Below are 22,546 nucleotides of genomic sequence, written 5' to 3' on the forward strand. Positions count from 1 at the left end.
TGCTGGTAGTGGGGGAAGAGGGGATGTCTGGAATATTTTTATAGAAAGTCATAAAATTTAAAGCTCTGTGCCAATCTTTCTAATTCCTGGTGGTATAAACCCGAAACCCATTGCCGTCAGTTGATTGCGACTCATAGTGACCCTGTAGTATAGGGTGATGGAAATAATGCTCAAGTCTTGGCAGGAAAACTGATAAATTCCCAAAAGAGCCACAAAGAGAAAAGCATTCGTGGACTATTGTAACATCTTCCTAATAGATTTCCTTACTTCTATTCTCCATTTTCCAATGGATTCTCCAAGTTCTCTCTCCAAAATATCAACCTGACCATGAAATTGCACTGCTAAAAATTCTTTGATGTCTTACCATTGCCAACAAAATATAGTCAAAATACCTTCATATGGGCACATAAAGTCCTCCAAGATATGGACTCAAATCATCTTTACAACTTCTTCTACTGTCACCCTTCATACATATCTATGTGCCTGTAAAACTACAAGCACATTTAGGAAATTCTTCCCAGTAGACTAATAATAACACATTCCTTTCCACATGCCTTTTCCTACAGGCTTTCCTCCTCCTACAATGCCCTTAGACCTCAACTGTTCAGGCCCAAGTTATAACCATCTTTCAATGCCCAGCTCATTTACTTATCACCTCCAGAAAGGTGATTTCCATGCCACCCCACCCACCTCTGCTAAGATGGAAATTATCTCCCTATCTTCAGATCTCCTGGAGATTTATGCCTACCTCTTTTATGGCACATTTTACATTCTATATTGCATCATAGTTATTTTTGCAAATCCTTTGTTTTTCCTTCTAAACTATGAACTTTATATGGGAAAGCTTTTTGTCTATTTAATCTCATCTCTAGGAGCACTTTGCAAAGTCTATGACATAATGGTCCCTCAATAAATATATACTGAATTACTGACGAATAAGTATTCAATCTGCTTTACAACCCTACATATCTGTTCTTGGTGCTGTTTTGTACCAATCTGCCACTGGAGGCAAGATTGCTAAGCAGTTGACAAATACAGGTAGTTACAGGAAAAGTCCTGTATGAATTGGCAAAGGACTTAGCCATCCTATCTCTTCAAATGACTATTCTTGGCAGTCAGAGATTAATCTGTCAACTAATATTTACTGAGCTCTAGAGGATAGTCTGGATAGTCACTGTGGGAGACACAGAATAATAATATTATTTTTTTAAACATCTCTGTATCATGCTCTGCGTGGATATCTTACATACATTAACGTATATAATACAAATCCGTGAAAGAGGTAGTAGTATTAATGCCAAATACTAGAGTCAAGACTTAAACAACATATAGTGTCTGGAATTCAAGAGTTTATAATATAGTTGGGCATAACAACGATTGTGAGGATGGCGCAGGACCAGGCAGCGTTTCGTTCTGTTGTACATGGGGTTGCTGTGAGTCTACACTGACTCGACGGCACCTAACAACAACAACAATATAGCTGGGAATGTAAAGCAAGGATAAACAGGTAAAAAGATAACAACGCCCACGTATATACTAACAAGGATGAGCATATGCGATAAATGTTAAGTGAAAAGATTTTGGCGATAAGAGTTGATATCTTTGAGGAGGTAGAATCTGAACTCAGCCTTGAAAAAGAGATAGGATTTACATTGGCAGAGAGCTTAAAAATCTGTTGCCAGAGGGTCGATTCCGACTCATAGCGACCCTGTAGGACAGAGTAGAACTGCCCCATAGAGTTTCCAAGCAGTACCTAGGCAAAGAGCTTAGGGAGGTAGAAATGTGGTACTCCAGGGGGAAATGGTGTGTGCAAAGATGAAATACTCAAGGTCTGTTTGATGAACAGAGGATTCATAGAGAAAGAAATGATGAGACTAGAAAGTTGGAACTTATCTACCACCCACCTACTTATTCTTCATACCATTTTTCACTGTTTGTAAATACATGTTTATTTGTGTGATTATTTAAGCTGTAAGTTCCATGACAGTAGGCACCACGCCTGTTATATTCCCTGCTGGTACCCCAGTGCCAGGAGTTCACAAATATTTGCTTAGTAACTGAACAACAGAAGGAATTACGAAATGAACTAAGGATGAAATGAGCTAATTTACAGATGACTAAGCTAGTTTGTATCATATCCTAAAGCTCATCAAGTCCAGGTAGACCAGTGAGTCAACTGGACTAAGGATAATGCTTAAAAACTAACTGCAGAACTGAATATCCTAACTCTGCAGTACCATCCTTTTAGCTACCAGGAGGACAGTGATTTTCCCTAAGGAAATTCAGTTTCTTTTCTTACTGCTTGGCTCAGACAGTCCTCCAGTGAAGTAATTCAACCCAAAGTGACTCTTTTTTTCAGAACAACAAGCAGCAGAGTCCCTTCTCCTACCTGTACCCCCTGAAATGACCAAGAAACTAGCAAAGGCCTTGGTAGAAAACGAAAGAAGAATATGAAAAAGTGATGCATTCACACTGGGTAGATAATCTCTGAGTTTTAGTGAGAAAATCTGTACCTTCCCTGAGGGAATGGAATTTTCACTAAAAATTAAAAATTGCCCCAGGCCAGGCTTTTGTAGACTCATTACCACACTATGCTCTGCTACACTGGAGATGGGGAGTCTGGGTAGGGAAGGTATATATTAATAGCTCCAGTAAATTATTGATGAGCAAGGATGATGAATTAGCATGCCCAGCATCCTAATCTGGGCCCTCAGCTAGAATCAGAGAAATTAGAGCTGGGAGGTAGTATAAAGGTCACCCATTAACCCAGCACGCTTCATTTTATAGATAGAGAAACTAAGGCCCAGAAAGAAGGCTACATGACCTCTGTAGCATTAGACAGCTAGTTAGTGAACAATCTGGGACCAGAAGCAGATCTCCCAATCCTTATCCAGGGCTCTTTCTGCTGTCCCACACTGCCTCTCAGTCACACTGGGGACTGATATTCCATCAAACCAGTCACGAGACTGAAGGTGACTTGTGCAATGTCAGAGTTAATGGACAGTTCAGGGGCCATCAACACCCACTACTTCCCAGAGAACAACTTCCCTCTCTAATATTCCTACCAGGAGTTCTTCCAGGACATGCTCAAGTAATTTCACTGATACTACACAAGTCCTTTCCATTCTTCAACAGTTAGAAATTCTAGACTATTTTTCTTTCTACTGTACCAAAATCTTTCTCTCCGTAACTTCCACACTTTGACTAAACTCAAGTTTCAGCCATGAAACTATATATGTGACCTTGGCCAAGTTACCTAATCTCTTAAGACTAATTTGAGACTTTCCGTAAAATTGAGACTTTCATCAACCATTGAAGATTAACTAAGAAAATTATTTAATTAACATAAATTGTTTAGCACAACACGCAGCACACAATAAATGTCAAGTAAATGTTAGATAAATGTTTATTATTAGCCTTATCCATCCTTCTGAGAGCCAGAATTCTTTATTCAGAGGGTGTCACTACTGATAAATCTGGCTTGCTCATTTCCATGGAAAGTGAGGGTGCCTGAAAGTCTGTCTGAGTAGCCTTGAACCACAGGTATCTGCTGTGCTTTATGGACACAAAGCCCACCTAGAGCTCAACTCCAACTACTACCCAAAAACTACTTCTATGCTGAAAGGGACAGTGGGATCAAAAGCAGACTGTACTCCACAGATCCAGAATGGATTAATATGGAAATAGTTTGATAAATTAACAGAAAAAAAAAAAAAAACTCCAATGTTCCAGATTAATGAGATACTGCCTAGCTTGCATGGCAGGTAGGTAGACAAGGGCTTTACTCCTCATAACTTTCCTCTAAAATTTTCCAACCCACAGGTAACACTTCACTAGAGTTAAGTGATTAACTTGGCAGAGGACTAGCATGGATGGCCCACAGGAAAGACACAGAGAGAGGCAGGAGAGGGCTGTGCCAGATGGCGGAGGAAGTGCAAGCGAGAACCTTGACCAGAGGCAAGGGCAGCAGGTGAGGATGTGACAAGATGGAGGGAGGCAGGAGAACACTATTAGAAAAAGGAGGCAGGGAAGTAATCTCAGGAAAATCCCTCACAGGCAACTAAACACCAGATATTTCTTAATAAACCTTTTGAATGAGGGCCATTCTGTTGTTTGTTTGACTTCTGGAAAAAGAAAATAAACAAACCCCATCAATCTAACACTTAAAATGGTCCTTCTGGGAACAGTGCTCTGAAACATATGAGACCAACATCCCAGGACAAAAGACTGAGACATTTAGCATGTGCAAAATAGGTTGGACTTGCCCTTTAAATAGAAAACACCCTACCAGTATGCACATGGACAAGGGTAGCCTACAAAGGCTCAAAAGGAAGTCTCCCCATCTCAAACTATCTCACTTTTTATGGAGCTGCAAGGGCAGGAACCAGAAGGACTCTCTTCCCTTCTCCCAAATCTGTGAGTTGTTGCTGTTAGGTGCCGTGGAGTTGCTTCTGACGCATAGCAACCCTATGTACAACAGAACGAAACACTGCCCAGTCCTGCACCATCCTCACGATTGTTGTTATGCTTGAGCCCATTGTTGCAGCTACTGTATACGTTTGCAGCTGTTTCTTCTCATTTTGAGTCATCAGCAAATGAAGGTTCTGAAAGCTTGACTTCATCCATGTCATTAAGGTCGACTCTACTTTGAGGAGACAGCGCTTCCCTCGTCGTATATATCAGACAGTGTTCCAGTGCTATTCATAAGGTTTTCACTGGCTAGTTTTTTCAGAAGTAGATCACCGGGTCCTTCTTCCTAGTTTATCTTAGCCTGGAAGCTCAGCTGAAACCTGTCCACCATGGGTGACCCTGCTGGTATTTGAAATACAGGTGGCATAGCTTCCAGTATCATAGCAACACACAAGCCCCCACAGTACAACAAACTGACAAACGTGTGGGGCAAGTCCCTGAGACTGTCCCTAAAATACTCCTCCATGGACCACCAGATTATCCTGAGACCCAGAGACTAAAATGGATATTCAGAAGACGCTTCCACATAAAGAAGAGAGTTTGAAGAGAGCACGGCCCATGATAAACAAGGCTGAATTAGAGGTTCCCTCTGAAAACCACAAAACGTAAATCAGCTCGAGCCTTTTCATTTTTATTTACCACACAGATATTTATAGACAAGATTTCGGCTGAAGACCACAGTAAAGACATTGTTTTTGGTTTGGTTTTGTCCCACCACTGCCCCAGACAACTTGGATTTTTACACTAAAAATTAATAAACCCCACTCCCACACATATACACATATTTACACAGAAGGAGGCCTCTGCTGGGGGCCGTGATTCAGCAGCAAGTCCTGCTGGGCTGGGTGTTGACCTGGCTTTGTGGAGATGGGTGTGGCTGCCCAAGAATGCACAAAAGGATGCTGAAAAGACAACTGAAAATAAAAAATCTGTGTTTCTAGGGAGATTAAGGCAGGGAGCGATTCAGCAGGAAAAGAAAATACAAATTGGGGGCTAAGTCTTAGGAAATAGATAACTAAATCACTGATGGAGGATGCCCCATTGTAGAACCCAAAGGTTTTCAATTAAGGAGCCGCAAGGTAGTAAAAGCTACCCTTAATCTCTCAAGCAGCCTGTTAGAAACTGAATATCTGCCCAGGATGTGGTCACAAAGGCCAACTGAAAAATTAACTTGTTTTATTTTTTAGCTGGAAATTGTTCGAGTCAGTGCGGTAACGCTGATTGCCTCATGCTGCTCAAAAACTCTGATTGGCCATTGATGACATCAAAGGCATTTCCGGGATGAGATTTTTATTTCCCATTCTGTTACTTGCCTTTGATTAATAAAAATAAAATTAAGCTGAATTATTACTTCTTAATTGCAGTTTGGCAGGCAAAATCTTGCAAAACCCTGGATTCACTAAGAAAAAAAACAAAAGGGGTCCTTGGTGATGAAAAGTTTGGGAACTACCCACAAGCCTCCCTCCGAACATGCACAATTCCGAGAGAATAAATAGGCTTCCCTTGAGCCAGAGTGGAACATGCCTGTCGTGTGAGAAAACTCAAAGAGAGATAGTGTAAATTAACTGCGTCTGGTTAGATTGGATGAGAAGGGGGAAGAGATAATTAGTTGGCATTATAGGAACAAGGGCAAAGAAGAGAGTTCTATATCTACTCAGAGGAAATCCAAAATACACTGCTTTGCACCCGTTCGGTGCTCGTGGGAGAATTCATCACCTGCAAGTTGGCAGATGTCAAACCCAGGGACTAGATGCACAATTCAACCAAACTCCTAGATGACACAAACTGCCTATCCCACCTCCAACAAATGAAAACCTGACTTCATCCCCCTTTTGCTTTTTCAAATAAAGGCAAGAAGGCCAAGGTAAGCCCAAGTGACATTCAGGAGCAATAAGGCAAGGTTTCAATGAGGAAACAGTATCATCAAAAAAAAGCTCTACAATAAGCAAGCTAAACAAATACATCTATTTATAATAAAACAGGTTCTCTTAAAATCTGATACCAGTCAATTTACAGCACCCTTTGGTATGTACGTTTCCATGTGTAGACGTGCAACATTTTGGAAGTAACACATGTTTCAAGTGATGTGGAGACGTTGAAGGGCAGTTTTATTGTCCATAGGATAGTAAAAATAAATGCCAGTCACATAAAACTCCATAACATGTAGCCAAGATACAATTCCCACCTTCTCAGAAGAATTTAAAGCATTCTAGCACAAGCTATGAAGGCACCTATTATGAAAATCTTTTCTCTCCAAAGGTGCAAAAAGACTGTACTTTCTTTTGCCCTTGTGTATTACATAGGAAGAAAACACAAGCATATTCAGCATTATCCGTGGATGTAGGTTATATGTCATTTTTTAAAGTAAGAACTACTACTCGGTGCAGAGTCTGTAAGATGTGTGCTTATGAGATGTAAGATACAGGTTAGCATTTATAGGTTTGCAAACATTTCTAAGGCTGGTTTATAGAGTGTTTATTACAAGAAAAGATACAGCATTCTTGAGGTTAGAGTACTTTAGTGAAAAAGACTAAATGAAGATTAGTGAGCTAGAAAGGACGAGAAATTTGGAACTGCATCTAGGCTACCCTCTTATGCTTCAAATTCCCCCAGAGGATCCCAACGGCATCCCTGGAAGAAGGTAAATGATGTCACGTGCAATCAGCAGATCCAACTGATAGGAGTTAAGATAGAAGGTGAGCTTGGGGCAGCAGTGCTTTGGCTGTGAGAGAAGTCAGGACAACCACGCTCTAGTGCCAGCTCTGCCCCAACAAGCTGTGTAACTGTGGGTAGGTCATGTTATCATTCTAGGGTTCAGCTTTTTCGTTTATAAAATGAGAAAGACAGAGAATCCCAAAGAGTTCTTATAACTCTGTCAATTTCAGAAAAACTGAAGAAACTCCAAATAGCTACCTAAAATTGGACTCTTCTCCTAAAACAGCACAGAAATCACACATATCCAACAAATATTTTCTATTTGGCTATCATCCTCCTCCAAGCATCTCAGAGAATACTGCAAGTCTGTCACTGATATTTCAGTAGCCTCAGGAAATCTACAGCAGCTGGCAGTACCCTCCAACACATCATTATAGCATTGAAGAACAGAGATGCTGAGTACTTTGCCCAAGGTTAGTAGCTAGGACAGGATCAGAATTCCAGCCTCCTAATTCCTAGGGCTAAGCTATACTTTCCATGAAGAAACAAGACTGGTTTTCTGGGAAGAATGCCAGAGGTTGCGTTCTCCCAACTGAGAATTCGTTGGAATATTGGAATAACAACTTTGGACACCGTGGTCTCGCCAATCCGTTTCAGGACCTGGCTAGAAACACAAAAACCCAAAGAAAGAAGCAATAGGGAATTACTCCGTTTTTTAACAAAAAAGAAAAAATTAGGGGTGGGAATATGGGGTTTCTTAAAAATTACATGATTGCTAGAAGTTAATTTGGTATTTCTTAGTTGGTTTGTAAGTTCTGTTTCCAATCATAAAAACAGACAGCTGAGGATGCCTAAATCACGTTTCAGTGAATTAGCATCTTGTCCCAAAGAATCTTTCCCACTCTGAATATGACATAGAACCCAGAATGTAATCCTTCGTGGTAGAAAGGAATCTCACTCAATGCAATAGAGAGCTTGTCATAATTCCCTAAACCATAATCGAAATGGAAACTCCTCAAGCCCAGCAGCAATCACTGAAAATGGTATAGGGATTGCTGTGTAACTCGAGACATCTCACCCTGTCTAGGGAACTAATTGAGCCCATAGCCTGCCAGATAGGAAGATGGCACCCTTGACCATTCTTCACTATCCACAGATTCCTCATTAAGCTGAAGTTACTGCACCTGGAAAAGAATCCCATCATAGATTTGAAGGCATATATTCAAAATGGAAGGTTCTGATGTGTTCCAAGAAATGCCAACCAGGAAGGGACTATGTGGGACTAGCTTAATGCCTTAGGATAACATGAAACCAACCGTACAGCAAAGCCACCAAATGGTTAGTACTCAGGGTTGAGATTCATGAAGGAAAGAAACCAACAATGAGAAAAATCACATTTTTGCCCTACCTGTCGATGATGACAGGGTCTGAAGGAGTCTCATTTCGGTTTCCACAACTTTTCTTTTCACAACATCGACTGTAGATTGGAAAGGAACCAAAAGAATAAAATTTATTGAATCAAGAAAATACAATGAGCATGCATTCACAAAAATGAGTATATCCTAGGTAGCTTCCCAACTATAAGCTGCTTGAGAGCAGAATTTGTGACCATGTTAAAAATTAAATAAATAAATAAATAAATAAACACTGAACTTGGAGCCAAAACATATTCTTTCAAATTCTCTATAATTTATAAGTGGGGTGATTCTTAGCAAATTGCAACTTACCTGAGAGCCATATTTGTAATCTGAACCATAAACAGTTGAATTTTAAGATCTATAAGGTCACTTCCAGCTCAGTGTTCAATGATTTTTATGATTGTATACTTTAGGTCTTTGTGTCTCAATAAATATTTGAAGAAAGAGAGCAAAGAAAAATGTATAAAATAGACCACAAGTAGCTGCCTGGGTATTATAAACCTTATTTACATAACACCTCTCTCCAGAGAACTTGGTGTACTTCATAAACATTTATTCACTCATTCATTCCCATCATTTTCAAAAGCTGAAGGAGAAAGACCAGAACTATGATATACATTTTAAAATTGGAAGAAAACAAGGCAGGAAGCTTCCGGATGATCTCCATAATAATTTTCACCAAGTCTGGAACAGAAATGGGATTCAGCAAGTGAATGTCTTGAAAACTTTACCTCCCAAAAATTCCATCTGAGTACTCGTAGAAGCTCGATAAATGTTTGTGGAATTATGTGAGAGCAAGAGAAAAAGAAGAACCCCTAGAGCAATCATAGCAGGAAGAAAACACTCAGAAGGACCTGAGCAGAGCAAAACAGTCCAATCCAAAAGTACCTGTGTGAAATACCTAGACAAATGCGAAACGGGCAAAGGAAGCTTGGTGGTGGGGAAACGCTAGGGAATTGCATTCCCATCTTGCCTGTCTGCTGCTTGTCAGGACCACAGACTTCTGAATACTTCTCAGCTCATTTCAAGTGCACAGTCCACTACCAACTGGAGTTGATTAAGGATGTAACCTGGAAATGGCCTATAAGACAAACATTATTGTCCATACCAGTTGGAGAACATGCCTAATAAATGTGAGCAATAACCAAACTATATGTGAGTACTGCCCTTCCCATGATAGTTTCTTTCTAGCTAAAGATTGACACGGTACAATAAAAAGATTGCTGAGCTAGGAATCAGGGCTTTGGAGTCTAATACAACTCTGTCACTAACCAGATACATGAATTTAGTCAAATCTCTTCAACCCTCTGGGTTCTGCCTGCCTTATATAAAAAATGAAAGTGTTGGACTAGATAATCTCTAGAATCCCTTGCAGCTTTAAGAAGTCCATGTGGCTGAGATTCCCTATGTGCCCTATGAATGTGATGGCAGGGTAAGGAAAGAGAGAATCTGTGTGGCAGCAGAGACTCAAAGACCCAGTCATAGATTTGCTGTGTGGCTCTCTACCGTCCATTTGCCCTCTCTGATCCTCCATAAAAATTTTTTTAAATAAATAAACATTAAAAAATTTTAAACCCATCTCTCTCATACGGTGATGTGTGGGGTTATTCAGTGAATAATTCCAACATTCTCAGAAAGTAAAATATCTTCAGAGATGCCAGAAATGTTCACCAAATGGGTACAATGAGGTTTTAAGAAACTTAATCAAATTAGTAGGAAGTAAAAGAAAAACTGTTTCAATTTTCTTAAATACCAGAGTTAGCCACTGGGATTTTCTGAAATAATAATTTGCCTTTGAAATTATGTTAGGTCTTTACTTTTAAAATTTCAATCCATCCTAAGATTAACACCAATAAAAATGCTGGCCAGCTGCTCTCTCACCTCCCAAAGCCCTTGTCTCTCTTCCCAACTCTCCACCCCCATCCATTTCCATCCCCCACCTCTTCTATTTCTGGAGTATTGCTTATGTCATCATCATACCTCTGCAGCTCAGGCAAAACTCTTTTATTAGCAACATAATTTTAAAAGACCCATACATGCTAGTCACCTAAAGAACTTCCAGCTAGACTCTCCTTGGACATCACCACCATGACCACCTAACCCCAAATATGTGTACCATGCCAGGCACAACTTACTGGCAGGCGCATGCATTGTCATAATATGCCAATCTGTTTAGTTTGGGTAGGAATGATTCTGAGGAGGCTGAGTAACTTTGCAAAATTGCTCAGCTGAATTCAGCTGCTTTCCATGGGGATTTCCTCTGGAGGAGAAGAAAAACAGATAAAAATGTAAGCCTGAAGCCAGTGTAATGCAATGTAGGGGATCAACTCAGGGAAGGAAGTAACATTCAACAAAAAAAAAAAAATGCAGAGAAACTTGAGGATCCAATCTTCCTTTTTCCTACAGTAACATATTTAAACATAATCTCTAATGTTCATATTCAGCATATAACAGAAATAGAAGACATTCACTTGAGTGTTGAACTATGATAGCAAAGGTATAAAAACAATAGAGCTTAGCTGTGTTTGCCCCCATTTGAGCGCTTCTTAAAATTTCTCTGGGTCTCTAAGTTAATCAAAGCTAATTCTTTTTCTTTCTTTTTTGAAAGAAAAAGTCTCATCAGTATGTCCTAGTTGTTCTTTATTTTGTTTCTTAAATAGCATTCAGTCCTCAGGCCATCAATATTATCACAAGCAACGGGGAGTGGAGAGAGTTGAAGGTGCTCATGGGCCCATACTCCGGAACAATCTCTCTGGGATGAGGTATGCGGATAGTTGATGCTGAGGAAGTGGGTCTCTGAACTACTCACATTAAAAACTCAATTCTCCCTCCCCTTTGCTATACAGACAAAGCCTAAGTGACCAACTTCAGATTAATTACTCTAGTTAAAGGTCTTTAGGGTTCTTTTCTAACAGGAAAGCTTCTAGGTCTGAGGTTCCTGACAAGGGTTTTCAAAAACCGAAAATGACTGTAGAAGAAGAAAAGAATAAAACAAAAAGAAGGAACCCAACTTCGCAATAGGTTGAGACTGCATTCCCAACTACCACAGAGAGACTCAGAAGTGCTCTTTTTTCCTAATGAATGAAAATGAAAGCTGTTCCTCTGTTTGGCTTAGTTCCGTTTATCTTATCCTAGTGCTTATTTGGAGACCATTTTACCTGAAATGCTCTCAATTTGCTTACAGGCCTCTTGTACTCTCCCTAACTCCACACAGAGTCTTTGAAGAGGGAACGAGAGCGAATAAAACAAGCGTGTGTGTGTTGGGGGAGGAGGGGGTGTTGGGTATGAGAAGTTTTATTACAATCCTGAATCTTATCTGCATTTTTCAGAAAGGAAAAAAAAAAAAAAAAGAGGGAAGAGGAATGGCAGGGGGAAAAGAAAAAAAAAAAAGCCCCCACCATGGACACAGGGTGTCCAGTCACCAAACTCCTGTTCAAGACAAGCTAATGTGTCCCTTTCCCCTCCAAAATGGTTTTTAAAATTCAACCCTCAACTTTCAAAAATCTGTCTCTAATTTCAAACACAAATAAGCGCACAGCATGGTGGCTTTTGTTTTGTTTTCTTCTCTCCAACTCCTCCCTGCGATTGCATAACAAAAGTGTCTAAATTCACACCATCTGGCCGATAAAGACACTGGCCCCACTGCCCGGCTGGCCCATCTGATTAGGGCCCTGTCTAGCCTGCGCCTTGTGGCGAAAAGTCACAGCTGTGGGGTTTGCTCACGCTCAATACAACTCTGTTATTAGCCAGCTGTAGGCCTTAAGACGACTTCTGTTCAAATTATAATATCTTTTAACCCTCTGAGCATTGAGGGCGCAGAGGTGGCTGGCAGTGACATAACAACTAGATTTCTCCTTGCTAATAATTGGCAAAGTGAACTAAAGCAGGGAAGAGAGGAGCAGAGACAATCAGGGAAGGGAGAAAAAGTTATTCCTAAAGAGATTTATTTTACCCCCTTGCTTTGTTCTCGCCTTGAAGCTAAACACCAGTTTATGAGCCTTTTCACTAAAGATCACAGAACATAAAACCATTGGGGGAGGTGCCCAGGTATGCCAAAGAACACCATGCAAATGAGACTAACTGCGCGCAATGAGTGCTGGGGAAGTAGGCATCTGATCATCCCGCAATCATTGACTGTTCTAACTGGCTGGGAAAACCTAGGAGAAGGAACTGTTTTTCCCTTACCGGTGAATCAACCAGCTCTAGCAGACAGATTGAATGAGAACTTCTCTTTTAGTTGCATCCAATATTTGCCAGCACTCCACCTCATCTCCCACAACACACACACACACACACACACACACACACTGCAGATACAGTAACCATCCGATGGACCATTTATTTACCCATAATTAATATTTCTTTTAAATTCTAGTTTGGGAAGGAAATAACAGAGCACTCTCCCAGGTCTCAAATGCAGAGACGTTACAGTACATTAAATTTTTATATTGTGTTACTAATGCAGACTAAACTAGAGGGTTTAAAAATTGATGCTGCTACTTAAACAGCATAAAATGAGGAGGATTTGATTGGGCTTAAAAATAAAAATGTCAGCCTTAACTACAGCTGGATGGGGCGTGCAAGTGTTATTTAAAGTGATAGGTATAATTCGTCAGAAAATGGGCCAGGTTTTTGTTGTTTTGTTTTGTTTTTGTCTTATTGTGTTTTCTTTTGTACTCTTTTAAGAAGGGAATTGCTTCAAACAAAGACATTTAAAAGTGTTAAGAGAAGAAAAAACTGCTCTTTGATTAGCCAAGCAATTCGAAGCATTCTATTTAATCTAGGAATTACCCAGAAGTACAACTTAAAAGTGCGTTTTCGCTCTGAACGAATCTAGCGAAGGGTACCACTCAGTGTCCTCTGGATAACTCCGCTGCCCAACTCCTCACCCCGGCTACAGAGGCAAGGAAGCCTCCACTGCCCTCAGCTGAGGCCACTGGCAGAGTTGAACTTTGCATTTGGCAAGTTTGTTTTTCTAATACTTGGTCAAAACCAAAACAAACATGTCTGATTGTTATGGTTTCATTCTGACTAGATTGGGGAGGGGGGAACAGGGCTGCCGGGGGCTGCCCATAAAATAGTCCGTACTAAATCAGACTACCAGCAATTACCCCAAACTAGCAAGTCTGGAGTTGGAAGACATTCACTGAAGAAATAGTGGAGTAAGGAAGAATTGAGGTTTTCCCTCCAATAAGATATTAGAGGAAGAAAAATGCATATGGAATACAGATTTAAATTTTTATGGTAAAATAACCACACTCTTCCAAGAGTTTCTTTTTTACATCCTGTCTCATTCTTATGGGATCCCCAATACCTAGCTCAATACCTGGCACACAGACGCACTCAATAAACATTTGTTGAAAAAATGAATGTGTGTGGGTGAATATGTTCTGATTTTTATTTTCTTCTAGTAAAGCAGAAGAAAGGGGGGCAATCTGCAGGACTGAGAATGGAATAGATATGCGTCTCTGAAAAGTAGGTGAGAAACGGTGTAGAAACGAGAGTAGATTGCACCTTTCACAACTTGTCCATCAGAATCCAGCTGTTGCTCCAGACCCCAGATTTCACTGATAGGGTCTTCTCCCTGCCCCTCCCACCCACCTCTGAGGAACTTTGCTGGTCTTTACCCGCAATTCTGCCTGACCTAAGAAACTCTCCGGCATGTGAAATCATAGCAGAGGCAACTTCCCTGAAGAAAGGAAATCGTCCCGCATCACAGACAGGTGCCTCAGTGAGGGGAAGAGCCCGGAAATGGGGGCTTGACCCTCTGGTGGCCCCTCGCCCAGACTGCGGGTCATTCCAGTACTTTAACTGGAGGTGAATCGGTAACTCCACAAGAAAATACACCCCCAGAGGGCGGGTCAGGTGGTCAGGTGGGAACCGAGCAGTCGTGGGCATGGCTCCGAGATGGTTTCAGGGCAAGTCCCGGCTGGGAGCTGCCGGGCCCCAAGCGCTGCTGCCAAGCGATGGACAGCTGAGGCTTTTCAGGGAACTAATAAATGTCCTGCGACGCAGGACTAGTTGAAATCCCGAGTTACTCTGGATTTTCTTTTGGAGTCCTCCTAACGGATATGCCCTAAGAACCTTTTCTTAAAGAGAGGAGGGTTCTGGTGAATTTGGCCTCGGGCGAGGCCTCCCTCCTGCTCACCATCTCTTCTAAAGTTAAGTCCCAGGAGCGTCTGAGAGCGGGCCAGGCGCGGCTCACCTGTCTGGTTTTCCAGCAAAGCCCGGAGGAAAAGGCAGCTCTTACCTGCACATCACTTCGTGCGTAAGGAGAACTCGGCACATTTCCGGATTCTTATTCTGTCCCTCATAAGCTATGGGCTGCGGGGGCGGGGATGGGGTAGGGGAGGCAGGAAGGGAAGATATGGAAGAGAGCGGAGGGACAAAGAAAGAAAGAACTTTAGAGCAAACACAACCGTTTTTCCTCTTACTACCTATTCCCTCACTATGAGTTCCCGGGAGTCGCACAGAACCTGAGCGGTTGCCGGGTTAATTAAAGCGAAATAATAATAGAAAAGTTTTTCCCCGGTGAGAAAATATTTCTTAGCAAAAGGTAATGTGGGGGGGCGGGGCTGAATTTCCCAGTAATCGCTTCCTCTCTCCATCCCTTTGCTCACCTTCCGCCGCCCCCCAGCGTCTCCCCATTCGGATAGAAAAGGGACATTACATTTTCCAGAGTGACATGGTGTGAGTTTCTGTTGAGAAGTGCGTGAAGCCTGACCCAGGAAATCATGGAGGACGCGAGGGTGGAGGGAGGCCAGAGACGGAGTAGGGGGAAAGGGGCGGCGGACTTTGCGCCTGAGGAGGAACCAAGTGACCAGTGAGCTCACCTGCTTGGTGACTGAGTCGATGAGCCTAACGTAGAGGTCCTGTTCCGTGCGGACACCTGCAAGGGAGGGGAGCATTCACGACTCAAGGGCCGCTGAGCGCCTCCCCGGCACTCAAACCTGTCTCCGATGTGGGGCCGAAGCCTGGGCAGCCTCTCCTGACTGCAGGCACCGCGGCTGAGCGGTCCGGGGGACAGAGACCAACCTCCTCCCTCCGCCCCCAGCCCTGACTGAATCTCCCGCAGCCCTGGTCTCCCTGGGTCCACTCTGGAGGCCGCCCACAAGCATCCTCATCAAGGTCAACTACCTTCCTTGAAACTGAAAAACAATGCCGAGGCTCCCCGGAGCCCACTATCTGGTGCGCCTGGGTGCAGGGGCTCACCGTTGCTGTAGAGAAGCTGTAACTTGTAGTGGGTGCCGTTGTTGGTCTTCTCATTGCCTTGTTCCTGAAAAGACAGGCTACTTTCGGTTCCGTCTCCTACCAGCCCGGAAAAGTGAGTGCGTTCCCACGCTGCCTCCCGAAACCTTTCTACCGGTCAAAAGACAGCTTTGAACAACCCCCTACCCAGGCCCGAGGTCAAATGAGAGAGCTAGCGGCCGACCTCAGAAACTTGCCAAGGTTCTCAGCCAATTGACCCCCCAACCGTCTATCCCTCCCTCTAAAAAATGTCCTCAGAAGTCCGACCCCGAGTCCCAACGACCCCTGGTCTAGTGCTGCCTCTAAACAGCCCCCCCAAACCATCCGGCCCTAGTCTGTACTTATGAAGCCCAAGGTATCTCTTGGCAGAAAAGTGAAGAGATTTGTCATTTGGAAGGGCAGCATTCGGTTCTTATCCCACCAAGACCGGAGCCCACCAGGACCACGCGCTCAGGGCCAGAGTCCCAGGGTTCAAGAAGAGCCAGGGCAAAGGACCTTGAAAAGCTTTGCTCTAAAGTTTGCGTTGTACAGCTGAGGGGACAGAGGCCCAGAGAGGACAAGGGGCTTTTCCTTGGTCACACAGCGGCTTAGGTAAATGGTCCTTCATTTGAAATCAAATCCAGTCCCAAAACCAGGGCCTGGGTTCGGAACAAGAGGTGCTTTAGGGAGCAAGAGTGGGAGAGAAGCCTGATCGGGAAGGTTGACTGAAGATGGGCTGTCGGTTTCCGGCTAGTACCGATTCAATCCACCCGGCCCGCAGGCGCCGGCAGGTGCAAAATAATAAAAATAACCCAGAGAAGGGCCGGGCGGCCTCGGGTATACTTTAATAAATTATGCTTTAGTTAGAAGGGCGTTTGCTCCGTGGTCAGCCGCTACTGACGACCAGGAGGCTCCGGGAGCAGAGCCGGGTGCGGGAGTAGGGGCAAGAGGAGGTGCGGGGAAACCGAGTGATTTAGAGACTGGGGGTGAGAAACCTCGATTTATCATCCCTGATGATGTGAGCGGAAAGTGTCGCGAGTGACAGATGGAATCTTTAGTGCTTTGCAAGGAGGGAGTTATTAGGCCCCGGAAAGGGGGGGGGACCTCCGCTTACTTTGTCGTTCTCCACAAAGTCCACGAAAGCGGTGCGCTCGATCTCCACCGGCTGCCCCTGCCTGTCGTAGAGCGCCAACACGAAGTGAAAGAAGTTTGATTTCCTCAAGTTGGAGGGTGGCTGCTTCTCAAAGTGGGCCCGGGACAGGGCGACCCCGCTGCGCAGAAAGAGACACGGGGGACACCAGGCACCGGGAAAGAGAGAGACACGATGTTACCAACCCACGCACAACGTCGCAAATGTGCAAGAGTCAGCGTCCCGGATCCAAAGTCCTGGGCCCCTCTGGCCTTTTCCCAAGTCTCATTAAGAGCGAGGACTCCTCAGAGGAGTCGCAGCGGCCATGGGGGTCGGGTGGCCGACGCCTCCGGCCGCCCCTCACCACCACCAGGTGGTCCAGCCTCCCGGCGTTCCAGTGCGGGACCGCTCGCTGTTGGGCCTTTAGTCGAGACCCAAGGATCGGGGCTGCCGACAGAGACTTTGAGTGGTTCTGGGGACGGCAGCCGGTCCTTGTCTGTACCGTAGGGTAGTCCCTGCTCTCTCTCTAATGTGGACAGCCGGCTAGGTCAGGACGCAGAGATGGTCCCCGGCGTTAGGGGAATAAGCGCCTAGTTCGCTTTTGAAGTGACCCTTTTACTTAGAGCAAGTCGCCACTGCCCACAACGGTCCCTCATGCTAACTTGGAAAACCGGTGGGTAAGAACCCCCGACTGGAGCGCGAAGCCCAGACTGAGCCCAAATCTTGCTCGGTCGGAGATGGTGAGGCCTCACCCCCTCCTTCCCTCGCTCTTCCGAAAAGTAGCGCCAAGGATAGCGGCGGGGCGGTTTCCCCGCGACCAGCACAACACCCGGTGGTCCACTGCGGACGTTGTGATACTGAGGGGACCCCACCACCACCGGAGCTGGCGGACTTGGAGAAGCCAAAATGGTATTAAGAGGCAGAGCGCGTCCTCGCCTAGGGCCGAGGGGATCCCCGCTCAAGCCGCGTCTCCCAGCAGCCCTAGCCAAACCAGCTGACAGCGAAACCAAAGTTGGGGGACCTGGGAGGCGCCCTTGAGCTTGTCCAGGGTGTGCACACACCCAGCCGACCCTCAGCGGCCGGGGCAAACTGATCTCCCGATCACATTTAACCAGAGACTCGGGGCCTAGGCGAGCGCGCAGATGGCGTGTGTTGCCCCGCGGCACTGGGGTGTCGCGGCCGCATGCCCCGGAGTGGAGCACTTTCACTCTTTTGCTAAAATAGGCTAGAATATTCTCTCCCTGGCTGCCTGTTCCAATTTAGCAAACTGTTTAATCCGGGGAAAGAAGGTGGGGGAGGCGTCTTTAAGGAGCCCTGCTAAGGAAATGCGCCAAGCTGCCGGAGTTCCCTCAGCCTCCAGCCCAGAGAGTCCCCCCGACCAAGTGCGGAAAGCCGCGACCGCGGTGGGCGGTCTGCCCGAGGGGTCCAGGAGCGTCCCGGGCTCAGCCCGGGTCCCCCCGAACGATTCGACTTCTGCTTCCTCTCTTCAAAGAATGGCAGCTGGTTCGGTCTACCCGGGACACCTGGAAATGTGGCCGGTCTGGGAAAGGGGTTATTTCTTGGTGTGAATTCGGGGCTTAGGAGTGGACTGCCAGGAGGGTGGAAGGGAGGCCAGCGTCCTGGGAAGAAGTTCGTGATCTCTTTGGGGAAAGGGGATTGCCTCTCACGGAGAAGGACGTGGAGGCCACTCATCTCAGCTCAGTGGTGATATGGGGTGGGGGGCGGACGAAAAGTTTTTTGGAGTGACCACCAGGAAAAGGTGTTTCTATCTCATCACGCAGAGACTCTAGAAAGAAGTCAACTTCACAGACCTGCAAAACTAGGGGATAGTGGTTCCTAGGACTTCCTGGCGACCGGCCTCTTCTCCTCGTCGCTCTTCTGCAGTTCCTTCTACTAGTAATTCTTCGTCTTTTTTTTTTTCCCCCCTTCTCTCTCTCCCCCTTCATCCCTTGTGTTTGGCCCACTGTTCGATCACTGAGCTCGGACCCTCCCATCCTGTTGCCCCCACCCCCCATCCCCAGCCCCCGGCAGCCGCTCCCGCCTCTCCGACTCCCTTCGCCGCCGCCGCCGCCACCAGCTGGCCGCCGGGCTCCGGGCCTCCAGGAATCGCCCGGCAAGATGCGGGAGGAGAGACGCTCGCCAGCGGCGTGGAGAAACCCAGTATCGCCAGGAAGCCGGCTCTCCACCCGCGGCCGCGAATCCCAGCTCCCGTCCTCATGCTCGCTCTGCGTGCGGCCCGGCCCGACTCGCAGGACTAGGGGCTGAGCTGCGAGGAGTTGGATGTTTGTTATTTGTTATTTGTTATTTTTCTGGTCTATGGGGAACAAGTGGGATAGAGACACAAACGACCCAAGCAGTGCAGAAACTCGAGTGTTCGCTGCCGGGCATGTGTTCCCCTGACTACAGCGACCTGCTTGCCCGAGGGCGAGCCCCAGCAGGCGGGGCCAGGGCGACAGATGGGAAAGAGAGAGAGACAGGGGATAAGGGGGACACAGAGAGAGAGAGAGAGTGAGAGTGAGAACGAGGAAGAGACTTTGGGAGCCCGCTCCCAAATTGTGAGGCCCTCTCGTTACCTCTGCGCCGCGACATTGGCATCCACCACGCCGACATTCCGGACCCAGGACCTGACCGAATCCATCTCGGCGCCCAGCGATTTTTCTTTCAGAGCTGGTCCTCTTCCTAAAGTATCTTGAATCCCAAACATTTAAAAAGTCTGATCCTCTACTGACACTTTAAAAATAAGAGTCAACAAAAAAGTCCTGACTGTTCCCAACGCAGCCACCAACCCGTCTCCCTCCAAAGCAATCCAAGAAAAGGGATCGAGTGCTGAAGTTTCAGTCTCTCTTGGAAAAAAAATAAGATAATCGGTCCTTTGCTTCACATTCGAGGTGGCGGACTGATGTAGTCAAAGTTGGTGTTTTAGCCTACGCAAATTCAGATCTGCCGCCTCAGCTCCTCTGCGCTAGGTCGCTCGCATCCTTCCAGTCGCAGCGTTGCATCCAGAAACTGATCACAATTTAGAAACATCACCTGTTCTAGGAGAAACAGCAGAAGATTGATGGCTGCCTAATCGCTACCGTTCCTCCCGGTCCCCCCTCCCTGTTCCTCCCCTCCGCTCCAATTTAGAAAAAAAAAAAAAATCCCCAACAGGATCAGTTGTAAAAGGAAGGGGAAGACCCGGAGTCGAAAGGAGGCGGTGGCTGAGAGCGCCACGGAGCCGGGATTCAGCCGCGCGCAAGCCCCATGAATGGGTGACTACCGCCCAGGCCGCTGGAGGCGGAGCCGCGGCCCGATAAGGAGCCTCATTTGCATGGACGCTCGGGATTGGTCCGCGCCGGGCAAGCTGGGCCGACGTTCTCTGGCAGCGCGCTCCTCGCTGGGCCTTGCCGGGAGTGCGGGAGGTGAAAGGGGACAGAAAACTGCGGTCGCCGAGTCTTTTCCTGGACCCGGTGTGCGTGCTCCAGATGGGAGCCCCCAAACCCTGCACTGACGTGGGGAAGCGGGGCTCTGCGGGCTGGAAGAGCACCGGCTCTGCCTGGCAGCGGGAGCGTGAAGTCTCCGTTAGTCCTGCCTCTAGATGTAGGGTTTTTGGAGCCCGCAGGGAGGTTTATCATTCCTGGGGATTAATCTGTGTGCATGTAGACGTGTTAGTGAAGAAACGGAGAGTGTGGCCACAGGTACTTAGGTTTCGTGCAAACGTTCTCCCAGAGCAACACAGTTCCCTGAACGGCTCTCTCAGGTTTCCTGGAGTTACACGGTGACGCTCAGATTTTGTGTGCAATTTGCAAGTTGTCGAGAGAGAGGACACATGAATAAAAGTGGAAAGGGTGTGGGTAGGGGGAGAACGAAAGAGACTCAAGTGCTGTTCAAATAAAGAGGGAGTGCCGGGGAAACCGGTCAAGGAGCTAAGTAAAATACCCACGGGCGGGCAGGCGGACGCGAGCGGGAGTCGCACCCGTGCAGATGAGAGCTTGCTGACAGATCCGGGCAGGTTAAGTGAGAGAGCGGTCTGAGCGTTTTCTCGGGTGCCGCCCCTCCTTCCCCCAAGTTCCCGAAGCCCGGGGGACCGGGCAGAGGACTCGGAGGGGGGCCTGTGGGGGAGTCGCGTAAACTTTGCCTATGGCGCGCGGTCGCCGCGGTGCTCGCCCCGGGCTGGTGGCCTACAGGCTGCGGCAGCTTCGCCAAACAGCTGAAATCGTAGACGGCTTTTTAACTACGCCGGGCAGCTCGCGGTGCCTATTAAAAATCCTCCTGGCTGGGTGTTATTTTCTTGTTTCTCCTTTTGTATTATGATCTGTGCATAGATCTGCTGCTGAAATCTAGAACACCAGCGCGAAAACAGATTTGAAGACAATGAATGCAAATCTGTGCTCAAAGACCATCTGCCGTGGAGGAGACAATCAGCTGTTCCCTAGTTAGAACGACTGCACCGGAGTCTCCCGGCCTCATTACAGAGCGGGCCTTTGCGAAAGCCTGGATTACATTCGGGAGACTTTCCCCCCATTTAGGATTCAAATTTGAGGGTGAATTAACTCCCGATCAGATCTCTCAGGTGTGGGTGAGCGCTCACAAATGAACTGCAAGAGTTTGCCGCTAGAGGACACAGCGCCTTACAACTCGTTTGCCTGGGCTGACAGGGAGCTGACACTTTCAGAAAATACCGCTCTCTTGAGAAAGGGCCGGGTCGGCGCCTCCACCCCATCCCGGGTGCAAACAGCTATCCCAACTTGCGCGGGCAGCATCACGCTCTTCAGGAAGCGCAGGTCTCTACTGCGGAGATTTCGATTGAAAACCGATGGGGGAGGGGGGGTTTGCGCCGTCCTTCTCTGCACAGACTTGGAGCCGAGGGGCTGGAATGATTGATTTAGGAGAAGAGAACGTGAAATCCCAGCCTCGGAGTTGTGTTGACTTTGGCACACCGACCACCAGGGCTCTGCCTTGGTCCGTCCTGTTGGGCATAAAGGGGCAGGGTGAGCAATGCAGGGTGATTGGGCCTCGGAAAAGGGAAGGAGGCCGTTGTAAAAAGCCAAGTAAGATACGAGTTGTCCTAAGAAAGAAGAGGGAAAGTGGAAGAGAAATTTATAGAGATGAAACTTACTACCCTGTTTCAACTCAGCAATTCTCTGTTACATGCAGGTTTTATGGATAATTTCGGCTCCTGAAAAAACTAACCACCTGAAGTCTTCTACCCCTGCCTTCTCTTTATAAATCTCTCCATACTTCAAGTTATTCCCCTTACCCCACTCCACCATTCTTGTCTAGCGTCAACGCCCAGAGGAGCCAAGGCCTCAGGTTCCCTGGCGGAAAGGGTGGAACAGCCTGGGAGCCCCTCAGAACGTGTCAATGAGTCCGGTGACTTTTCTTCCAAGGGACATCTGATCCGCCGGTCCTCGACGCAGGCCGGGAACGGTGCCGAGCGCAGCCCGAGGGGCCGCCGAGGAGCAGTGGATCCTGGCCCGGCCCGTCTGCCCCTCTGGCCAGTGTTGGCTGGGGTTAAAGGGCAGAGCCTGGGTCGGGGACGCCCGGCTCTTCTCGCCCGCAACAGCTGCCACCCAAATTATGCCCTTCGGGAAGAGAATGAATCGGTCCTTTCTCCAGGCTCCCTGCTGCGGCATCTAAACCTGAGGGCCGCGCGTCGGGAGCCCCC

General features: G+C 46.6%; 1 protein-coding gene across 3 annotated transcripts in view; it reads right to left on the reverse strand.

Moving 5' to 3' along the window:
• Positions 1–19,603, reverse strand: part of EBF2 (EBF transcription factor 2) — a 207,732-nt gene extending 188,129 nt beyond the window's left edge. For 2 of the 3 annotated variants that reach the window (XM_004382162.1, XM_004382163.1), the window contains exons 1-6: positions 19,473–19,603; positions 16,885–17,041; positions 15,756–15,819; positions 15,377–15,432; positions 14,794–14,867; positions 8,534–8,602 (exon numbers count right to left, since the gene is read on the reverse strand). In XM_004382162.1, coding sequence (XP_004382219.1) covers positions 8,534–8,602; positions 14,794–14,867; positions 15,377–15,432; positions 15,756–15,819; positions 16,885–17,041; positions 19,473–19,603 — 551 coding nt within the window. The remainder of the gene's footprint in view (positions 1–8,533; positions 8,603–14,793; positions 14,868–15,376; positions 15,433–15,755; positions 15,820–16,884; positions 17,042–19,472) is intronic. The other variant, XM_012557224.1, reaches the window with a different exon arrangement.
• Between the last annotated feature and the right edge of the window lie 2,943 nt (positions 19,604–22,546).

Source organism: Trichechus manatus, unplaced genomic scaffold (genome assembly GCF_000243295.1).
Source record: "Trichechus manatus latirostris isolate Lorelei unplaced genomic scaffold, TriManLat1.0 scaffold00091, whole genome shotgun sequence".
NCBI classification, from domain to species: Eukaryota; Metazoa; Chordata; class Mammalia; order Sirenia; family Trichechidae; genus Trichechus; species Trichechus manatus.